Raw genomic sequence first — 23620 nt, 5'->3', positions numbered from 1 at the left:
TACCTTGTGCAAAAACAGGCTTGCCTGTGGATGACCTACATTTATTCCCTCTGCCACTTAGTCGTCATTGAATTAAAACCCTTTGGTAGCTAGTCACATGGGGTCGTAGGTATGCTTAGAGGCGTTAAATTTCGGTGTCTTATGGAGTCAGTGGAATACATCATCAGTATCAGTTTTTTGGGGGCAGTCTTCAGTTCTCTTTGCAGAGATCAAATTCTGATTTTATCTTTATTTACAGTATTTTTATTTCAAACTAGTCACTGAGGCAGGACCGTAACTGTAATTGTTTGTAAGAATATCCAGTCAATTTTACGTGCTTACCTTGCAGCCTGTTTAGATTCTTATGTAAGCTTAAAGGATTAGAATGGGCTATCTGGTCGAGTAGCTTTAAGTAAAAACGTGGCGTGGGGGCGGAGAGAGGGATGGCCTGGCCAGGAGGATATCACCAGGTTTTAGGAAATGATACCGGAAATCTTTGAACAACTCCTTAATTAGGCTGTAGATTCTGCATTCGGGGAAACGATGTTCCTATGGGGATTGTAAAAATCTAACTTGGCTCCTGGTCACAGTGTGTATATGTGTTTTCCTGCTAGGAGTATCTTGCTTGAGGACAACTAGATTTGTTAATCTGGGTACAGACGGAATACCTTAAGGATGTTGGCGTATTAGGAGAACTAGAATACACACCGACTTCATAGGTTGTGTTATATTTGGGAATAGGGCTTAACTAGTGACTGACCCGGAACAAAAAGAGTTTTCAGGTTTTCCCCAAATAAGGCAAAATAGTTTGTAATACGTAACTATTTAGTTCCTTGCTACTTTATAAATAGCAAGGAAGAAATTGTCAGCAACAAATAGGCAAAGTCCTTGACATTAAAGGCTATTGAATGTCAGAATGAGCTGAAAGACTGGTGTTGAGCGAGATCTCCACTTGAGTGGGGTACTTGTGATGGAGGACCTAGCTTTTTACGTAGCTCTCTGCAGCGTCGCGAGCTCTTTAGCATGACTAATTCTAATGCACAGGTCTGAACTGATTTGTGAAACAGGAGGTGGGGGGCACAGAGAGCACCTTTAGCCAGCTCCTCTCACAGGTGAGGTATCAGTTAACAAATTGTGCATAAGGCTAGTTAGCCAGAAGCCTTAGACGCCTAGCCTCCTTTTCTTTAGGAGACACTTTGAGGGGAAATGATAGATTCTTCATAATGAAATACCTTTTGCCACCTGTGTTTGCCCAAATCTTGGAAGGGGTTTGCAGAGTTGCCATGTAACATGGCCCCAGTAGCCGAGAAGCTCTGTCTGTAGAAGTTACTTCCCACATCAGATGGCGGTTAGTATTATTTCATCTCATGCTGTGAAAACACAGCCCCTTCCCAAAGAGTGAGCCTCAGGGACGTGAATAAGCATGTAATCCAGTCACTTCCAGTAATGAAAGGTTCTTAAGATGACATCAAGTTGAGGAACTCTTTCTTGAACAAGACTCTTTACTTCACCCTGTTGTTGTTAATAGGTTCATGGGTACTTGATGGTGATAAAATGGTAATAAATTGAAAAGATTATTTTTGTGTTTAGATTTTTCCTGTTTTCATGGGGGGAAATGTATCCAGAGGTAGCATTGGCGGTCAGCTACCCTAGGTTGTGGGGTGCATGATTTGAACATTCCCTTCTTAGTAATCTACTCTGCAGTCAGTAGAAGACAAGCCCCCCCAGTTGGGTGTGCTGGCGCATTTACTGTGATGCTGATGTGGACGGTGTCCCATCACTTTTGTATGCTAATGAGTCATTGTCTAGGCGAAATCTTTTAAGCATTTGCTTCTTAATCAAAGTGTTTATGTGAATTTCAAATTGGGAGGATTACAATAGCTAATCTTTCCAACTTTTAAACTAGGTGATTTTGGAAGCTATGCTCATGTGTGATGTGAATGTGGCAATCCTAGGAGCTAGACCACTTTGCATTTCTCTTTAGAAGCCATCTGTTAATTGGCAGGCAGATTGCCCTGTGGTCTCAGAGTGGTCTGCTGTCGCATAGCTGTCCCTTAGCAAAACCGAAATGGATATTTATTTCTGTCAGGGTACCTCTTTGACTTAATTTGTAGCCATGGTTCCCATCTGACCCGCAGCCTTTAAAGTTTTACCATGTACAGCTCTGCTTCCTCTGTAGATTGTGTTTCGTTGGGATTCTTTCCCTTTTACTGCTTCAGAGAAGGCTTTCTTGAGGCCCTGGAAGCTGTGTCTGCATATTTAAATGGGTTTCTTTTATAGTCAGCATTTATACCCTAACCTGCCCAAACACAATTGGTCTGTTTGGAGATTTCTCCTAAGAATAAAAATCAGTGCTTTTGTGTGCCTATTTTAAATTGAGAGGATAGGGGGAAAAAAACATGTTCCTCATGTCCTCTTGAAAATGTAACTGCCTTTCTTTATTAAATATAAACTAAACACAATGTCCTGTACAAAGAGAACTAAAGTCACATGTTATTTATACCTAAATCTTTGTGTCGACTGGGGACAATGGATGTCCTCTGGAATTTTACCTCCTTTGTCTTTGCTAAAAATACCACTAATTTAATTTTGGTCTTTTTGAAATAAAATGAACTACAGTGGAGTGTTGAGCCAGGTGGAAGCCTTATATTGTATATGGAGGATGCTTTATCAATGGTACAGATAAGGTGAAACTATCCATCTGCTTTTACTTTGTTTGAAACTTTGTTTTAACCCTGATGATACAGTGCTCTCCACTGGCCCCTTCATGAATGACCCGGTCTTCCTCTCTCACTCTCTTTTTCTTTTTTTGGCTTATCTCCATATTATATGTGAAGGACGTGGGGTAGGTGTGTTCTTTCAGGAGTCATATATAACCTTGTGATTGCTGCACAGAATGTCAGAATAAGGGGTGTTAACATTTGGGCCCACTTATGGTAATTATTAACATTTTCTGTCCACTCATAATAGCAGCGTAAACAAGGGAATACAAGGATTTCGGTACACATGTTTTTGCAGCTATGTAAAGGAGGTCTCAGAACATCATAAGCTTTTCCCAGGCAGTCATCTTGGGTTTTGCTTTTTTGGTGACTGGGGTTATCCATGGCCTGTTAGGTACATAGTGAATAAATACTTGCGGGGACCGTTGGGCTGGTGCTCTGTATTAATCTCTGCCTATTAACCTAAGATTTAAAAGGTTCCTTGCTCTCTTGTTTCTCTTACAAAGGTGAGAAATGATCATGCCAAGGAAGTACAAGTACTCCTGGGGCACGAAGGGTTGCCTTTGATTCCAGTCCCTGGCCCGCACTTGGTTGGGAAGGCACACTGAAGGGAAATGGTCCTTGGTCTGGAAGTTCATTTTCGGGGGGAAGGGAACTTGGGTTGACTTGGCCATCCTTATTTTGAGCCAAGAGTGAATTTGGCAGAGGCTCAGAGAACAGCATGGGCAAAAGGTTTTGTCTTAGATAGAAGATTTGGGCTGGGGTTTGCCAGATGAGTGATTAGCCATTTAGGATTGGGACAGTTTGTAGGGATTTGTGAAAGAGACTGTGGGTTTTCATCCTTAAATTTTGCTTTTAGAGCTCTGCGGGGACTTGATTGGAAGGATTGGGGTCAGGGTCCCTTCCGGGGCTGGCACAGCTTCTTCCAGAATGGTCTCCTTGGTCCTGGATCTGCATCTCCTTAGTGATCCATACCACCAGTTACCCTCCCTAGGTCCTTCCTCATTGCCCCTCCCTGCTTGGCATCCTGTCGGGTGGCCGCTACTAACCTTTCCGTGGGGCACCCTGTTTTCAGGGTAAGCGTCTGCTTCCTCACCTCTGCTCAGACCACTTGTTCAGTGAGCTTTTGGTGTGACCATCTCTCTAGATAAGTTCTCCATATACCCATTTCCTTAATTTATCTGTCAAGAAACCCCTGTATTTCATCTCTGTTTCAACCAACTGAAGACTAACCTTTTTGAAGTTGGTCCTGGTTAAGTGTGACCACCACTGATTTACGTCTCCCTTATCTACTGTCATGCTTTAAATTTTTGAGCTTTAGATCTTAGAGGGCAGAAACCATGTGGTATTGATCCCACCTGCTTTTCTACAGCTATGAAACCATACGATGCCTATGAAAGCATTTTAATGCAATCTGCTTACGAGAGAAGTGTCTTGTGTGGGAGATGATTTTGGCAGTAGCAAACATGTTTGGCTTTAGCCATAAGAATTGCTTTCTGAGTTTCTGGAAAAAGGAGTATGTAGATCAAATGCTATTTTAAATGAATCTTTTTGTAACGTGGGTATCTCTAATCTGTGTTGTAATGATAGATTTGAGGGTCTAAGTGATTTGTGCACCTGCGGGATCCTGTCCCTTTTCTTTTATACATTGTGTCTTCGATGGATTGAGAAAGAATGTTGAATTTCCAATCAATATTGCATGACAAATAACCAGAAAAAAAATGCAGGGGTAATTAGAGATTATGAATATCCTGGTTGAAAAGTTGGGAATTTTGGGTGAACAGGACTATCAAAATAATTCCCAAACTTGGCCAAAGGCAGTGAAGTGTATGCTGGTAATACCAAATTGAGAAAGGTCAATTTTGGATTCAAAACCTACCTACCCACTTACCAGCTAGCTCTGTGCCTTTGAGCAAGTTTATCAGCATCTCTTGACTTCCATATTTATATCTGTAAAATGGGTACACATGTATTTACACAGAGTTTTGTTGTGAGAATTAAATGTGATAACTATATGTCATATAAAGCTCCTAAGTTGCTTGGTAGCAGTTTGTAATTAGGCAGCGATACTGTTTGCTTCCAGAAAGCTAGTTATAAGCATTTATGGGAACAGACTTTTCCCAGAATTACAGAGCTTTTCATATTGGAGGTTTTGGCTGGGGAACCTTTAACTTTTGAGTGAGAGAGATATCCTTTTTTAAAAAACAACACAACATTCTGTGTTCAAGAAGAAAATTTATGCCTGGCCGGGCGTGGCTCAGCGGTTGAGCATTGACCTAGGATCCAGGCGATCGGGGTTCGATTCCCGGTCGGGGCACATGCCCGGGTTGCGGGCTCAATCAGTGACTCTCTCATCATTGATGTTTCTTTCTCTCTCCCTTCCTTTCTCTGAAATCAGTAAAGACATATTTTAAAAAAATATATCATCTCTAACAAGAACTTTTTTTTTCTCATGTGGACCTGGTGGGATTTTTGTAGTCTGACTAGTGTTTCCCTTTCTCTGGCCAAAACGGAACTCTCCTTGGTGGTTTGCAAGACTATGACACAGTTTCAGAAAGCACACTGAGGTAATTATAGAGCTTAGGGTCTTTAATTTTTTTTTCTTGCAGTATGTGAGCAATTCTTACAAAGAGAAAAACACACTAAGAAACTGTACTGCTTTTTGATGGACTGCTTACTGGTCTCCGTGTGTGTGTGTGTGTGTGTGTGTGTGTGTGTGTGTGTGTGTGTAGATTGACACCAGCTGGCAGGGCAAGCAAGAGCAGGTGCCCTTTTTACTACTGCACTTGTTATCTGGTTTCCTTCTTTACCACAATAATCTTTTTGTGGAATATAGCTCCTTTGCCCTCATCTGAAATGATATTTACTTGAACAACTCCATTGCCTTTTAAGTAAGCACAAGATAAAGCAAGTCACACAAACCCCTTTGTGTATGTGTGATGAGGGGGGTTGGATCTGTATAGAGTTAATTATAATTAACAAAGAAATGAGGATATTGTGGCAGACCCAGGTCTTTAACTGAAAGTAGATTTTGCCTCAGCTCAGAATTGTTAATGTAACTTTTTTTGAACTGTAGAGTCTGACTTTCTGGCCAACTGACAGGTTTTTGGCTTTTGCTCTTATCACGGGGGCAGCTCCAGTGTTTGAAGGTAGAACTGCTGATTTTTCTTTTAGAGCAACTACCTAAATCACTAAGTAATGAGAACCGGCTTTTGTCTTAACAGAGGTGTTAAGGTGCTACAATAAGTCATTCACTTTCTCTCAAGCTAGAGAACCTGAGGAGTTAAAGTCTTATCCTAAGATGTGCATTCTGGATGAATTGGTTTATTTTCCCACTCTAGATGAAGGGCATTTTTCCTAATCTTCCTGGTCTTGGGTGCAAGACATCTTAGTACTCGTGTGTGGTATTGGAAAAGTCAGAGGATTTAATATGCTGCACCCGTTCTCGATAGCCTAGGACTGAATTGTGTGGGAGTTCTGAATGGTTCTGAAGCTGTGATGTATTGAGAACCCACAGTTTCGCCAACTTAAGCAAGGTCACGCTGCATTGCCAGCAGATTCATAATTACTGGGACTGGAACTATAGGAAAATAGACCTCTACCAGTTACATAATCTGAGGACAGATACGGCCATTAAAATGAACTGGGAAAGAAAATACCCAGGTGCCGGGGTCACTAACTGCTTGCTCTAGAATTAGGCTGCTTGGGTAATATTAACCATATGACCTCTATTTACAGCTTTGATTTCAGCAGACAAAGTTGCAGTTTAAACTCTTCTGTAGTATATTTCAATGTATCTGTGAAGTCCTGAAAACCACTTGAAAATCTTGGGGCAGTTTAGTCTCGGGCCAGCTTTATCAGCCTTTGGGTGGAAGACGAGTCCGAGTGAACCATCTGTTTTCTGTGTGACGTGAGTGTCTAGGTTGAACTCTTCATCCTTGTGATAATCGCTGGTGATGTCCTTTCAGAAGCTGGTAAAAATGCTCCAAGCTTTCAGGGAGGCTGCCTTGGCCTGTAGGAGTAGTATCTCACCACTCTACTGCCTTACAATTTGGTCTCACTCAATAGAGGGCGGTGAGGAGGCACCTTTTGATTTGGCCCGAGTTAGTCAGATGTAATGGGAGGACCTGCTGCATTTGAGGAGACTCAGGCTAAGTCAGGAATTAAAACTTGGCGAGAGCCTAGCCAGTGTGGCTCAGTGGTTGAGTGTTGACCCTTGAACAAAGAGGTCACCGGTTAGATTCCCAGTCAGGGCACATGCCCAGCTTGTGAGCTTGATCCCCAGTAGGGGGCGAGCAGGAGGCAGCCGATCGACGTTTTTCTCTCTCACATAGATGTTTCTCTCTCTCTAGCCCTCTCCTTTCATCTCTCTATAAAAATCAATAAAATCATATTTAAGAAAATAAAAGAAAATAAAATTTGGAGAGAAATGTGATTAGAGAAGATTGCATTCCTCTGTTGTTTTAAGATTCTCTCAAACCTTTCCCCTAATGTGTGGTACCCGCATGGTTTTGTTACATATCAGATATAAGATATTTAAAAAGCTCCTTTGTAAAGTCTGGTGTGCATTGCTTTGGTGCCAGAGTTGCAGTGCACAGCCTGTCTGAACAGACACATGTAATGAGTGCCCAAGAACAGAAAGTCCATCTGAGAAAATACAGCACATTTGCAGCTTGGTTGTATGTTGTGAGAAGGAGGGAGGAAGGGTATTAAAATGAAGGAAAGGGGTGGGTCTGTCTTTAGAAACAAATATTGCTCCTCCCCTCCCCCCCCTTGGAGCGAAAAATTGCTTTTCGAAATCATATTATTTGTTGTTTTTGTTTTGTTTGATCTTTAAGGGATGCAGTTTTATATAGGGACTGTGTTTAGGGACAGTGAATGTTTGCAGTTTGCTTCCCCTACCCCCCAAGTGTTACAGTACTAGACCTTAGGTTGCAAATACTCTTGCTTGTCAGAGGACCATAGCGACCTGCTCCTGCTAACTGTGGGATTGAAAAAAGATTCATGCTGCGTGTCTCCTTTTTTATTTCATAAAACATTCCTACTGCTCTAAATGAAATAATAGATACACATCAATCAGTGTATGCACCTTTAAATGTTGATTCAACTACCAGGTTTTTACAGAATTCACTCTGCATTTTATTTGACTTGTACTTGAATAGTCTCGGCAGACTTAATTATATTAGCGAGAAAGCACTTTCAACAAAATTATATGCTGACATCCCATAATTCGTACTTACAGATTTGTGAAACAGATTTATGTAAATCTATCAAATTACTCTAGATGACATTATTTTTTTTAAGATTGGGATTTGATTTAAATGGTATTTGTAGGAAATTTTCATATGAAAAATTTTACAGGAACTATTTAAAAATATCTCCCATCACTGCCTTACAAAGACAGAAGACTGTACCATTTGAGCATCTTGTCTTCCTTTGTTCTGCAGTCCATCTGGTACGATGGAGGGACATGGGAGCATGTTTATAAGGGCATCTCTCTTCTAAACCATAAGCTCCTGGAAGGCAGATGGCTGTGTCTTCGTTTGTTCATTGAGCATTAGCTTGCCGGTTCGTTCGTTCATTCGATCATTCAGTGACCATGTAGTTAAGAATCTGTGACGGGGTCTTCTGTGTCAGGAGCTGTGCTCAGCAGTCTAAAGGGGGGCATCCAGATTGACTCAATACCCATACATGTGCTAAAATAAATGTACAATATAAGGGCTGTGGATGGACTAGAAGGAACACTGAACAATGTGCATTATGAGTGGGGGCAAACTGGGGTAGGAAATGGTCTCAGAGGAAGTCTCAAAGGATATGTGTGAGTTGGCCAGTTTGAGATATGTGTTCCAGGCACAGGAAAACTGGATGTGCATTATTATTTTATTTTATTTTATTTTATTATTTTATTTTAATTTTATTTTATATTTTATTATTTTATTTTATATTTTCTTTTACTTTTACTTTATTTTATTTTATTTTTAAAATATATCTTTATTGATTTCAGAGGGAAGAGGGAGAAGGGGAGAGAGAGATAGAAACATCAATGATGAGAGAGTCATTGATCAGTAGCCTCCTGCATGCCCCCTGCTGGGGATCGAGCCCACATTCGGGCATGTGCCCTGACCAGGAATTGAACCTAGATCTTCTGGATCCTAGGTCGATGCTCAGCCGCTGAGCCACGCCAGCCAGGCCTGAATGTGCATATTAGGGTAAATGTTGTAGGAGTAGTGGACATAACCAAGAAGATGATGATGCCCTTGAAACCAGAGCACAATCATATTTCTCTTTGAGAAAGATCACCCAACAACATTATGATGGAGGGTGACTGGTTTTGGAGTTAACAGGAGTCTAGGGAAGGAGCGATGGGATAGGATAGTGTAGCAGTAATCCAAGTTAGAATAACACACGAGGACCCGTGCTGAGGCAGAGGGGAGGGGAGGAGGGGCAGATGGGGCCGGTAGACCGGCGGGAGGTGATGCCTGTATGGTGGGATTTGCACTGAAATGAGTCTACTTGCACAGCTTCCCTATTGGACTTTGAGCTGCTTCCTTCAAGTCTCAGATCAAATGCGACCTTCAGGATGAGGCCCACTCTGACCACTGTATTTAAATAGCAGCCCTGACCCCTCTCCCCCTACTCTCATCTCTCTGCTCCTTTTTTCCTTCTTAGCTCTTATTTTTTTCACTGTAGAGCTAAGTTCTTTCGTCCCTTTTACCAGGATATACGTTTTATGAAGAGGAATTTTTTATCTCTTTGCTGTAAACTCAGGGACTCCCAAAAAGTAGACTTTCTATAATTATTGAGCATATGAATGCTAAATGTGGGTGAGAAATATGTAGTATGACCTTTTTTTAAATACAGAATTTTATTTTTACAATTCCATGCTGAGAGGGTTCTCACTTAACATTGGTTGGATAAAATTAAATTAATGTGCCAGGTTTATAATCAAGAATTATGGCTGTCTGTTGCCTTTACCTTTAAACCTGAGGGGACAATTCTGTACATTGGTAGTAATTTGAAATAGAAAAGACTAAATAAAGTGACCTTTGAATTAAATGGGTCCAGAAGATTGTGTATTTTTAATTAAAATACGCAATTAAAATTTTAATTAAAGCGTGCTATTAAAAGCAATGTAGGTGGCAAGGGAATGCTGCTGGTTTGAATTATGCACAGTTTGGGATAAATTGGAGTTTACTATGTTTGCCACCAGCACTTAGTCACTCCACGCTTCTCTTCCTGTGTTGTCCCTCCTGTGCTGACGCCGTGTGGCTCTCAGCGGCCTGGGTCCCACCCAGAGGCCTGTGGAGAGCCTCGGCTCTTTAGATCACTTGACCGTGGTTATAAGCAGCCTGTCTGTAACTGCGTTCCTCATGCCAAGAGCAGCTTATCAGTGAGTTTCCTGTGGGGAAGAAGGGATCCTTTTCTGTGGCAAGTGTGTTAGATTAAAAGTGAGAATGCAGAACAAAAGGCACACCCAGGGCGCACGGAACACACGTGCTGAAGCACGGTGCCCGCCTGGGGCTCTCGCGCCGCGTGAGGCCTTAGGCTGCGGGACTGTTCACGCAGCAGCGAAGGTATGAAGCCCGGCGTGGCTCTCAGGACCCAGGCTTGGCGTAATGGTTCCTAAATCCCCAGTAGCCTGCAGCTATAGGTACTTTTGGGGACTGGTAGTGTTGACCTTATTCTTGGTGTCCGGTTACCAGATGGCATTTTTTTGTTTTCTAAAGACAGGATTTATTTGGCATTTGTCTTGAAGACTTTTTTTTTTTTTCTTCAGGGGGGCGGGGTAGGAGTCTTAGCTTTGTCATTTGTTTAGAATTTTCTTTTAATCATGTTGATTTCCATAATGGTTATATTTGGGATTTAAATGTAGAGCTTCATAAATTTTTTAAAGTGAGTCTTGGTTTTGGGATTGTCAGTATGCACATTCTAAATTCAGAATGATTTGGAAAGTAGATTTGGGTGATACGGATAAACGAGGCTTGGCTTCCGAGCCTTCCCTGGTGGTTTATGACTGTTACTAACTGATGAATATCAGAGCCGGAAAAAGTAGATACAGGATACATGTTTTTTATTGATGTTTGACTTGACATGGTTTTATTTTTAAAAAATCTGCACTCACTTATAATAACTTGGAATAGGCACTATATAAGATGCAATTTACTTTGTCATAGGAATTAATAACAGCATAGAAACTCATATATAGTGAAACCAATGTTTGCATAAGAAATACAGGAATTTGAAACAGTGGACAACTGTCTCGAAACAATTTCTTTTTAGATTATAGAACCCTGTTGAAAATGCCTGTGTATTACATGATACTTCAGGCATATTGAAGATGTTCTGGCTTTAGCTATAAACTAGTTTGAATTGAGTAGAGAAGAGTATAGCATTTGAGAGTCCTGGATTCGAGTGTTCACCGCTGCTTCTTCCTACTGGTGTTTTAGTTTGAAGAAGCTGATCGACCTTGCCTACCTTCAGATACCATTTCTGCCTTGCAGGGGAAGAACATGAGTATCTCACATGAGTAATGCAAGGCTAAATTTAAACGGTTAAACATTATACAGCCAAAAGGTGAGAATGGGGAGAGCCTTGCCTATCTTGGTATCATCTGTGATGTTTTTATTTATTTTAATCATCTAATAAGTATTTACTGACTTGACTAACTCACTTTAAATTGAAAGCCTGTGAGGCTCCTAACTCCTTTGTGGAGTGCCAACATTTTCATGCATCTGTGAGAGTGTATATAGGAATGCGGCCTTTCGGCAGCAGATGTACCCTTTCGTATTATTTTGCTTAGGTTAATAGTAATAGCAGTTTGGCTGACTCACTGTTATCATTGCTAGCCACGATTGCTTGAGGGGGTCAGGTCACAGATCCGTTAAATGGATGGACCGTGTGATGGTGATGTTGACAATACACGACACTGTAATGCTTCTCATTTATTCATTTAGCAAGCTTTTGCGTGCCCACAGTGTGCTGGGAGTAAGAGCTCAGAGGCCAGCATGGGAGACAGCTAAGCAGGGACTGGCAGGACAGGCTTTTCCCGTCACCCAGTGACCCAGCTCCAGCAGGCACTGCTGTGCTCAGGGGTGACCTCAACCGGCCATTAAACTGTTTCTCTGAAGTGGTGGATAACGTGATGATTTTAGAAGAAAGACATCCACTTTTATGTCTCCAACATATCTGTGAAAGGCACCCTTCCCGGCAGTCGCTTCACACGCCTAGCCCATCAGCACGTGTCCCTTCTCAGGCTCCCGGAAGCCTCATTTGTAGCCCTGGGTTGTGTCTCACCATTAAAACTATGATTCTCAACGCTGGCTGCATGTTAGTCACCAGGATTTAAAAACTAGTATGAGCGCTTTGTAACAGACCCGTGAAATAAAAATCTTTGGGACTGGGTCTTAGGCATCCGTTGTTGTTTTTTTAAAGCTTTGTAGACTCTGTCTTGCGCAGCCAAGGCTGAGAAGGCCCTGTGATTAGAAGCCACTGAATGCAGGGCGTGAGGGTAATGCCAGAAGCCAGGAGAAATGGACTCTCGATGCTGGTACAATCGAGAATTTGATTTATTTTGTCATAGAAGAGCAGTGTGACAAAATGACACAATGTTTGGCTTGCCTTTCTTTTCCCCATTATATTTGTAACATCTTCCTGATTTAATTTAAATGAATGTATTAAACTCCTTAACATATAGTAGAAATAGATCATGTTTCCTCAGTTTCTCTCTTGACCAGAATGATCTACTTCCACTCATAGCAAATGTTCTCTTCACAGTTGCAGCAGCCTCATTGGATAGGGATTTTTCCTCGAGTTTTAGAATATGGAAGTTACGACTCAGCAAGGTTAAGTCGCTTCTTCAGAGCCACACAGCTGGTAAATGGCACAGCTAGGATGGGAACTCCTGGGCATCTTTCTCCAAAGCCCACATTCTTTCATCATAAACTGCTTCCTTGAGCAGATATTTGTATGTTCAGCCAATTTGAATCTCAGCAGCAGTAGGACTGAGACACATTTCATATGAAGTCACTCACTATACATGCAATAGATACGCGATAAATGTTTGTCTAAATTACTAAAAAGCTGAATGCTTAAAAATATGGTGGTTTCACCTGCAACTTTTAAAAAATAGAACTGTGAGTAAAACAAATCTCTATTAGTGTGAGAAAAAAATGATGAACTGAGTTAATTTTAGCTGTCCCCCTACCCCCTTTTTGAAAAAAAGAAAAAAAATGCAATTTGGTAGGACAAAAGTTTGCAATGATTATCCCAAATAATGATAGTGATCTCCAAAGTACAATCACAAGTTTTCTTGATTATTAGGTCCTGTATTTAGCCTGTCTCCCTCCCTCCCTCCCCCTCTCTTTGTTTTCTTGTTTTTGGTATAGTTACAAGGAACCACGTTAAGATAACCAGAGTGGCTATCCTAAGAACCTGTATTCATAACCACTTGGATCAAAGGCACCCCTTAGAAGAAAAAAAACCCTTACTTTGTTACGAAATTGATACAAAGATGGTATTTATTTATTTTTCAATATGTTTTTATTGATTTTAGAAAGAGAGGAAGGGAGAGGGAGAGAGAGAGAAACATTGATGTGAGAGAGAAATATCCATCGGCTGCCTCCTGCACGCCCCCTACTGGCGATGGAGCCGCTACCAGGGCATGTGGCCTGACCAGAAATTGAACCAGTGACTTCTTGGTGCATAGGACAGAGCTCACCCAACTGAGCCACACTGACCAGGGCCAAAGATGGTATTTAATGAAAAACATTTGGACCTTACTGGGCATCTTCCAAGAAACCTACATTAAGTTTGGTTTGACTTTCAGTACAGTAAATCTTTTCTATGTCAGTTTTTGTAGTGTTTCTCACCTTTTCAAACTGAGAAACTTTCCCTTCATTGAAAAATTGAGACTTTTAGGATTGACTTTCCTGACGGTGTGCATTTCATCCATTCCAACCCCTCGTTATTTCCTATTTTTTGAGAGTTAGGGCAACCTTGAGCCAGGGCTGGGAGGACTCAGATGATAGGGAAAAGCAACTATCAAAATACTTATTTTGAAGCAACTCTTACTCCAAACGTCCTGTTTTGTTGTTTTTGTTTATGCTTTTTTTCTCCTTTCACACAGTGTTCTTGTGGGCTTGGGCATCCTTAGTCTAAATCTTTGTGTTCATATTTCTCTGTGTTCCTCATCTAGGTCATCAGACCCCTTTCAGAAAATTGGGTTCAGTTTATCTGAGGAAGCTTTCCTCTAAAATAAATGCCTATGTATATAGCAGTGGGCAACTTACAGTTGTGAGTACACAAAAGCAGTTTATTCTTGTATTTATCACTTACTGTATTATTTTTTGGTATTACAACTGTAAACCTACTTTTGCCTGTCCCTGTCCCTGTATATACCCACACAAACATAACAGGCACACACACACACTAACACGTACGCACACACATGATTCTTCACCGTTTTAGACTCTGAAATAGTTGTATGTGGTGTAGGCTGTGCATTTTTCAGGGTGCAGTGTATGGAACACCGACAGGGTCTTGCTTGGTGCAAACCGCCCTCTTCTTTTGTGGGGAAGGAAACTGAAGCTGAAAAAGTCGTGCCCGTGGAGCCCACGCAGCAGCTCAGGGGAGACGTGCGCCCACGGTTTCCAAAGCTGAGTGTTGCCGGCTCGGGCTCGGGCTCGGGCAGGGCCTGTGTGCTGCAACTCTGAGGATGCATGTTTTCTTAAATGGCACGGCTTGCTGAGTCTTAACTGATGTTTAAACTTGCAATTGTAGTAGACAGGAGATGAACAAGATCACATATATGTTTCTAGAAAAATTAACGTGGGCCTCTTTTTACTGCTGAGAAAATGTGCTGGTGATAGTGACAGGACCATACGCCAGAATGAAAGTGGATGGATCTCTGCCGTGTAGAAGTAACGTGCGCCTTTCCCTTTCCTTTCCTCTAGGGCAGAGCTTGGGATACGGCTTTGTGAACTACATTGACCCTAAGGATGCAGAGAAAGCTATCAACACCCTGAATGGATTGAGACTTCAAACCAAAACAATAAAAGTATGTTTACATTTTTTATATTTACTTGCAGAACAGATTTTAAAAAATTAAGGTCTACTTGTAGCTCTTTCCTGTATTCATTTTGTGCCCACATAGACACTTTTCTGGGGGGAGAGTGGAATTTTCTGTTTTGTTTTTCTGTTTTGGTGGGGGAAACTTTATTTAGGAGTACTTCATGTAATCACTCCTGTATTAACAAAGAGGCAGCAGCAGATTTTTAAGATAAGTACTTTATGAAACCTACTGAATTAAATCTCTTTCCTTGATAGCTAATTACCTGCTACATAACTTGAGGAAACCTTAGGCCAGTTCTTCTAGTATAAGCATTGGCACACTTATTCTGTAAAGGGCTAGGAGTAAGTAAATATGTTAACTTTTACGGGCACACACTGTCTGTCACAACTTCTCAGCTCTGCTCCTGTAGCTTGAAAGCAAGCATAGCCACTACGCAAACTAATAGATGTGGCCATGAGCCTGTAAAACTTTATTGATGGACACAGAAACGTGAATTTTGTGTAATGTTCGTGTGACACAAAATAGTCTTTCTATTTTACCCCAATCATTAAAAAATACAAAAACCTTTCTTTGTTCATGGGTCATAAGAAAACAGGTGGCAGGCTGGCTGTGGTCCTTGGGTTATAGTTGGACTCTGATCTAGCAGATTCAGCTTGCTTCGCTGAGACTGACAAAACTGCTTCAGAGCTTACATCCACACAGGTTTTATATATATATATATATATATATATATATATATATATATATATATATATATTTCCCCCCCCCAAAATAAATGCCAAATAATTTTGTGAATTTTTGTTTTTGCTTTTTGCGACGTTTTGAAGTTCTTATGTGGATTCTCTCTGGATAAGCAGTGAATCCAATTTGCGGTATAGATTTCTTTTCCTTTAGAAAATAAAAGGGATGTTGCCTGTGGCAAACTCTTAGTACATGTGCCATCAATTTTCCCTCTCCTGCCCAGTGCAGACATTGCCAATCAATCACTGCAGTCTTCCTCCCTGATTTTAGATGTGGCTCCCAAGTATTTTTCAAAATAGTGTCCTAGACAACCTCAATCAATTGACTCAAGTTGGAACCTGTTTTCCACTCTTGATTTAAGAAGTCCGCTCAGATGATAGCCTGAAGTGGCTAGGGGAAGTCAGTCAAGGCTGACTGTGGCATTCATCTTGCTTACAGACTTGTCTAGACGATTTCTGCTCATTTTTTTCAGGCATCTGGAAACACAGTGTCATCTTTGCGCTTAAAAGTGGCTTCTCTCAGAATTGTCAGCTAAAGGAATTCGCTAGCCCTGGGTAGTTTTGATGGCTCATTCTTTATATTTATTGGCTGGTAGGAAAAATGCCTCCCAGCTCTGACTCATCTAAAGGAAAGTACATGCAGTGGCCCCCAAATATACTTGGATGTCAGATGTTCAAGAGTTCTACATGTTTCTTGATCAAGAAAATTTCCTGTGTATGAAAAGGTTCACCCTTGAATCAGAAATGAATTGATTAATATGTTATCAAAATTTGAGGGGAAAAATTATATTTCTAATACAGTCTGAGCTTACAAAGACTTTAAGTTTGCTCTGACATTGGTTCTCCAGTCTGGACTCCATTTTCTAATTGTATTTTTCTGCATACTTTCTGTTTGTGTCACAGAGATTAACCTTTTAATAATACTACTAATAATCAAATACTCTTATTAAAAAAAGACATTCAATTATCTGATTACCTTTGGATTGTTTTCTGTGTTCTCTATCCTACTGCACATTTTCTTGGGCCTCCCAACTTAAATTTCATTTCCAGGATTGCTGCTAATTTATCATAATTTTGAGGTTCTGGGTTGTGGTTAAGAAGAAATTGGAGTAGATGGTTGGGATGGCTCAGCTGAGGATATACCCTTTTGTCTGTTCCAGAAATAACCACCCTTATGTTATTCTAGTGAGTCAGTTATTTTACTCGAAGTCAGTTCTTTGCCCTAAAGTCCACAAGAAAAACAGGGTTGCAGGGAGAATGGTTCACCATAGAATAAATTTCTGTCACCCACAAGGTGACCCTTTGAGGACAGCTTCTTCCTCACTATCCATCGCTGGCCTTCTCTTCGGGACCCAGCTGCTTGGGCAGAATACATGGAAGAAAGGACAGTAATGCCTTGTGGCTTTCACACTGTGACATCTGCTACTCTTCCGGTTTTCTGAAATGGGGGTGGGGTGGGTAAGCAGCAGGCTCCTTCTTTCCCCACCCCATTCGGTTCCTTCAGAAATACCAGATAACAGCTGGTAGCCTCAATTTGGCCCAGATTTCTCTGCGAGGCAGATCAGACCATTTTCCAAAGCTACATAGTGCCATTTGTTTTGGTCTGTTTGTTCTTTCCTGTGTATTTTTCTCTTTTTAGTTAGATGTGTTTTGTGTTATAATCCAACATCTTGAGCCGTTTCTTTTATAGCGGTCAAAGTTACCTTTTGGATGCTGTCTTCAAGCCCCCTTTTCTTCCCTGGGATACTGTTCGGTCAGTTACTCTTTTTTTTTTCTTCCTTCCTTCAGTCCACCCTGGAGAAGGTGTCAATATAATCTTAGAAAAACACCACTTTCCTCGTGTGACTTCGCACTCACAGTTCTCTAATATCTCCCTCCTGTTTTCCCATATCATTCAACTTAACAAGGAAGGGCCTAGGACAGGAGCAACAGGGCAGAGCCTCGGCGGCTGCTTAGACTCCCTAGAAACCTGGGCAAGAAGTGAGCCACGGCGGGGCTGCCGTCAGCTCAGCAGACAGATCAAAGGCCTCGGGACAGGTCCAGGGTGTTCGTGTTAGCCGGCGCGAGCTGCCTCTGCCCGTTACTCCCCTGGTTGCAGGTCTCTTGGGGACCCTTAGAGTTTAGAAGAAAGGAAACTGACTGGAAAAGGAGGTTCCAGGGGGCGTGCCCCAAGGAGAGCGGCTGGCTCACCCCGGGAGTGTCCCGTTGTTACTGCTGTTCTCCTGGCGGTCAGACTGGCTCTTCCCTTGCGAGCTGGCGCCTTCCTGGCCTCTGCACGCGCGCTCCTGTAGCTCCCACGTCCTGGCCTCCCCCTTCCCACTCAGCTTAGTTTAATAGTGGCCATGCCATCTTTTGAAGCCCATCTGAAGTCTTTCCTTCAGCTGGTGCCTTGCTGGGTTGTTGCAACTTGGGTTGGATCCCCCCTGTTCTTTGAAATATGTTCTCTTTACCCATGAGAAACCACAGAAGTTTTGGGATGGAAGGCCACCCATGTATCATTTAGACTTAAGCATCACCCTCTCCCCCAGTGAAAAAGTTGAGACCGGTCATGTACTTTTGCTAAGATCAGGCAGTTAAAGAAGAGCTGTGACTCAGATCCTTGTCTCTTAATACCTGCACCAAAACTCTTGGCCATGACCCCATGCTTTCCAGTAGAGACTAATTAGTAGACTAATTACCATACATGATATTTACAGGTATACAAGTGTTTGTATATTCCTTGAGTTCAGGTTTCTGTTGTTTTCCAGGCCGCCCAGCATTTAGTATGCGTTTGGTAATGTTCTTAGTCATTGGAATATTGAAACAGTGAATCAAGTGCCGTGAAAGGTGGTTTGTTTAGCAGTTTCTCTTGGGGCTTCCTAATAGCATTAGCCCAGTAGGGTTTTGTGCAGATGGATCTTATGTTGAATAAATGACAGATATTTCAGTATTTCTGCAGTGAGTGAAGCAGAGCCCCTCAGGCACTTCTAGACCTCGTTGCATTAGAATCACAAGGAGAGTGAGTTAGTAATACAGGTTCTGGGGTGCACTTCAGACCTATTAAATCAGTGTTCAGAGGTGAGACACAGGGATCTCTTACAGTGCTTCCCAGGTAATTTGTCACAGTAAGTCTCAGACCTAGCACTTAGGAACCACTAAAATGTACCCTTTTTTGAATAGGTTAGATTTTCTAAATATTCAGTAATTTTGCATGCAAAGTTCAGTCTGACTTTAGTTTTTACCTTTGTAATCCTCTTGTGGATAATTCTTTTAACCGAGTATTAACCATGCTCTCTCTTGAGCATGCTAAATGATAGCATGCATTAAGAGTAAAAAGTAGTTCATGCAGTCTCCACTTTTTTAAAAGTAGAGCTTAGAAATTAGAAAAACATGTTCACCTAATTTAGAAAGGTGTTTAAGTAGTGGCGTTCATGTATTAAAGTCTCAAGATGATTGTTTTCTTCCAAGGATCACTTTTTCCTCTGGTTGGGGCAATGTCCCAGTGGCTTACCTTGCTGGTGAGGTCACACCGTCTCTGAACTGTATCGGAGGCAGTCAAGACAGGTAAAGCCTACCTGCGTTGTCCCTAACATCGAGATGGTAACTGAAATGTAATATCACAATGTTTTTAACTTCTGACATTAGGGAGGGTAGTGAAAAGGTAGCACATGTACAATTCAGACATCTGGGGGGCAGAGGGGTGTCTCATGGCCGTGTCAAAAATTGTATGCTGGGGTGGGGCGGGGGGCGAGGGTTCTCCTCCGAGCCCTCCAGTCCCCCGTGGGAACCCTTCATTTCATGGACTAGTGTGTGGGCATCAGTGTTGTGACTGCTGCGTCCAGTTCTTCATGCTATTTCTCTACTCATTTTGGTTTTAGAGGGAGTTATGTACAGCATTGACAAAATCTAAGTACTCTTGAAACATTTATGGCTTAGAGGCAATATTTTTGACCTTTTGCCTAGGTTAATGGTATCAGACTTTAAATTCATGATTGGGAGAGAAAAATCATTTATTTCCCAAAGTACTTAGCTACTTTTTTCTCCATCAAGTACTGTGACTAGGAAATTATCACCCACACAGTGAAATGGGTGCCGTGCCCTGACTCTCAGGCATCTCTCCTGACTCCTCCCTCTTTAGAAAGCTTACATATTCCTGAAAATGGGCTTATTTTATCTAGAAAGTAGGAGCTATTATCCCAAGGAATAGAGCTTTTAATTATTATTGATAGGTACTACCTCTAGGAATCCATCTCTTCCCTAAAGCCCCCAAAAGAAAAAACCCTGTCAGAAATGAATCCCAGCATAAAAATAAGTACCTCAGCTTGGCTTTAATTAAATATATCTTTTTCTTAATCATTCAGACATAGACCAGGCTACATTTTCCCTTTGCTTAAAAATTAATTGATGCTCTTGCCAGTACTGTGCTAAGGGAAATAAGTGAGATGGACAAGGACTGGGCTGTGCGATTCTCCTCGTGTGGGATTTAGAACGAAAAGCAGCAAACAGCGAACAAGAACAGGCTCGGACGCAGATGACAGAATGGTCACCGGGGGGGGGGGGGGGGGGAGCCAGTAAAGGGCGTCAAGGGCACGGGGGCGGATGGAAACTAGGCTGCGGGTGGTGCGCCCACAGCGGGGTACACAGGCGCCGCAGTGTAATCTTGTACAGCCCCAAATTTTACAAGGTTCCCAACCAGTGTCGCCCTAATGAGGTTCATTGAAAATTGATATACATTAGTGTAAAATTTCTCAAATAAAAATAATTAAAACCATGGTTGAAGCACATAAGGAGAAATTCTGTTATAACACACTTGGGGTATTAATTAAAAATGGTAATGTCTACTCCTTAAAGTGTTCAGTTGTTTTAGAGAGGAAGGAAAGTTGATGAACCTGTATTCTAAGCTACGGTATTGCTTTTAATTTTTTTGTAAAATGTATGTCTTTTCCTAACTAGCCTATCCTTGTCCCAATTGGTAAATGTCATGTCCGCAGACTTTTTTTCTCTCTTTAGCATGGACTTTGTATCTTTAGTGTGGGAGGAATATAGAACTACCTTTTGGAAATCTCCCCCTCCCTGACAGTGCTAGCGCGACTTAACTGGCTCTGTGGTCTTGGGTGAGATCGTGGTCTTTATGTTTCCATTTATGTCTATAAGTTGAATGAGTTTATTATCACTGAGAATATTTCTTACCTCTTTTTTTTTTAAATATAGCTTTATTGATTTCAGAGAGAGGAAGGGAGAGGGAGGGAGAGAGAGGGAGATAGAAACATCAATGATGAGAGAGTCATCGATCGAGCCCGCAACCCGGGCATGTGCCCTGACTGGGAATCGAACCCTGATCGCCTGGATCCTAGGTCGAAGCTCAACCGCTGAGCCACACCTGGCTGGGCTCTTACCTCTTTTTTAAAAAAGTTCTCATGGTCTGCCAAATTGTCTACTAAGTAAGTATTTCTGACGAACTCTTGCTTATCCTGTGGAATGCCTTGGTGGCAGGCACCCTGTCCGGAGGGCGTACTTTAGCTGTCTCCTTCTACCACTGTTGAAGTTTAGCAGCCACAGTAAAATGTGTGCCAGGAAAGACTTTTCTTGCTCAACCTTCTTTTTGGTACAGGATCCCTGGCGATGGTTTTTATTTATCATTGTGAGTTGTTCTTTTATTAAATTTAATTCTGACCATTGGTAACTATTCCATAGATGCTGCCTAATTTGACTGCCCGCTGTAGAGAAGGAAAGGGCGTGGAAGTGGAATGCAAGTGAAACCAGGCTCCGAGTTTGCCACCTGGTAGATGCTCTGCCAGAATACCTGCAGCCCCATTTTGGGGGGGTTTGAGATGAGTGGGTTTTATAGTAGCGGTGATGCCAAGAGTCCATGCTTCTGTAGGGAAGTTTGAAAGCAGATGTTAAGGGAACCACATAGAGTTAGCTAGAGCAGAGAAAGAGAGCGAGGATTGGGGAGCAATGTGGCAGTGAGCCCGAGAGCAGTTAGGGATCATAAAAGGTAGGGGTCCCATGCCAAAGAGTCGTGGCTTTATACCGCCAGAGTTCTGAGCAGAGCTGAGACGGGGTTGGACGTGAGTCTTTATTAGGAGGGGAAGGCCTGTTTTGTATTGAGCTTCCCATCTCTCTGAGCATCACCCGCCACCCGAGTGTTCCTTTGGCTTATATAGTTGATGTTATTTTCCCTGACGGTCCAAAGACTTGAAGTGTGGGCTTCACACGTTTGTAAAGCATCTCCTATAAAGTACTCCTTTTTTCATAACTTGCATATATAGGTCATTGCTTACCTTTTTACTTTGACTAGATTTGGAAAATTTGAAGTAATAGTCTGAAGGATAGGCTGTCAAATTAACTGACAACTTTTGAGATGTTAGCCTAAATTGTTTAGCTGGTCAGAGTTCTGTTTGTGGAGGGACAAAAAAGTGTAAAAAGTAATATCAGGAGTGGAGGCAAAAATGGAAAACTCTGAGTAAGCGATTTTTTTCCCCCTTTTTAAAAATATAGACTGAAGGCATGTTTTTCTACCTTCATTTTTAACCCATGACCTGGAGCTTTCTAGAGCCACGTGCCTATGTATACAAGTTTTAACACCAGTATATTCCTACATCTGGTTATCAGAAACACTTCAATGCATTTAAACAAAAACCCTTATCTACTTTGAGTCCATTTTGCGCAGTCCTTATTTGAAATGAGGAATAACATTTTTTAAAGTAATGTGTTATTTGTATAATGCCCATCATGTGTTTGTAAACTGCTCCATTGCCAGCTTTGATTTTTTTTTTTTTAAACAGAAGGCCCAGAGGTTGTTACTCCTCTAGGGTGATCTCTAGAGTATGGGTGGGTGGCCTCGCGGGGTCCAGAACTTGGTTGTTTTGACGTCAGGCTCCTTCCAAGCTCCCACCGAAGTGGGAATCAGACATTTGGAAATTCCCAGAGAGCAGTAACTGGGTGTTCTCTGAATGCCTTTTCTGTAGATATTTTTCCACAGTTGTTGGAGCTGAGGCTGAGCCTGCACAAAGGGAAGGTTGAGGAGGAGGGTTCCCCGTCACAGTGTCCTGGCTGGTTTCCTGCCCATCCCTGCTTGCAAGCCGTGGATGGTGCTGGTGGGAGAGAGTCTCGGATGTTGACTGAACCCACCTTTTATATTTTAGGAGGGGATTTATAGATCATTTTCTTACCCAAGCATGCCTCCACCTTTCCTGCCTGTTTTCATAAAAATGCATCAGCAGAGGCATTTCTGGCAGGTACTGTTAGCACCTGTCTGCTTGATTTGCCTGCTGCTCTTTAAGGGTAAGGCAGGGCTTGTCTTTCATCTGTGACTCAGGAGTAGGTCATTTTGGGGGCTTCAGTCTGTTCTGCAAGCTATCTTGAGAGGGGTTAAGATAGGTGTGCTAACTTCTGAAGAGAGGTCCCTTAATTTCTTGCTGTATCTGCTTTTTGTAGTGTTTTCTTAGGGCTTTTATTTTATTCTTGTCTGGATTCAAAAACAATCATCTCTTATAAGTAGGCAAATGCTCCCTTTGATCTATGAAATGAAGCTCAGGTTAAAGGACTTGTTCGGAAAGCGATATTAGCTAAGTGCTTGACTGGGACCAGAAATATAACATTGGCCGCTGCCTTACAGCTTTCATTGTTTTTAGTTTTCATCTCACATGACCAGTGTTCAAGTGTTTTGCGTAGAACCAGGTTGTTGATACCACTATAAACAAATTGGATGTTCTCTTGGGGACCTGAATTTGGGACTTTTTGTGTCCTCAGACTTTCCGAATCAGATCTGTTAGGTGGAGGGTGTGGAGCTGTGCCTAGTGGTGGAAAAACTCTGTCTTCCAGGCAGAGCGCTTCAGACAGCCCGACCTCCAGTTTGAGAAGAAAGCGAGTGCCTGGAGGTCATAATAAGCAGACCCACCAGTGAGTTAACAGCAATTGAAGTATCTTAGTGGTAATTGGAAGTGAAAGAGTTATTATAGTAACTTTCTAGATCTCTTTTTTATAGGAGACTACACATTCTTTAAGAATTATTTTTCTGGTAGGTTCTTGCAGGTCATAGATGCTAGTTTAAAAAATACAGCAAAGTGTGTTTGTGTCTAAATTTGTGTGACTCAGTAGAAAAGCATGTGTGGTCCATCTCTCTTACT

At 41.9% G+C, this 23620-nt stretch overlaps 1 protein-coding gene across 15 annotated transcripts in view; it reads left to right on the top strand.

Annotated features, from left to right (window-relative positions):
* The window catches only part of ELAVL2 (ELAV like RNA binding protein 2), a 126320-nt gene that overhangs the window by 73109 nt on the left and 29591 nt on the right, over positions 1-23620 (top strand). For all 15 annotated transcript variants that reach the window (XM_081152335.1, XM_081152340.1, XM_081152331.1 and 12 more), the window contains one exon: positions 14651-14754. In XM_081152335.1, the coding sequence (XP_081008461.1) occupies positions 14651-14754 (104 nt within the window). The remainder of the gene's footprint in view (positions 1-14650; positions 14755-23620) is intronic.

This window comes from Miniopterus schreibersii (assembly GCF_964146895.1).
Source record: "Miniopterus schreibersii genome assembly, chromosome: 11".
NCBI classification, from domain to species: Eukaryota; Metazoa; Chordata; class Mammalia; order Chiroptera; family Miniopteridae; genus Miniopterus; species Miniopterus schreibersii.
Note: the sequence above shows the minus strand (reverse complement) of the source record. Positions and strands in the feature narration are given on the sequence as shown.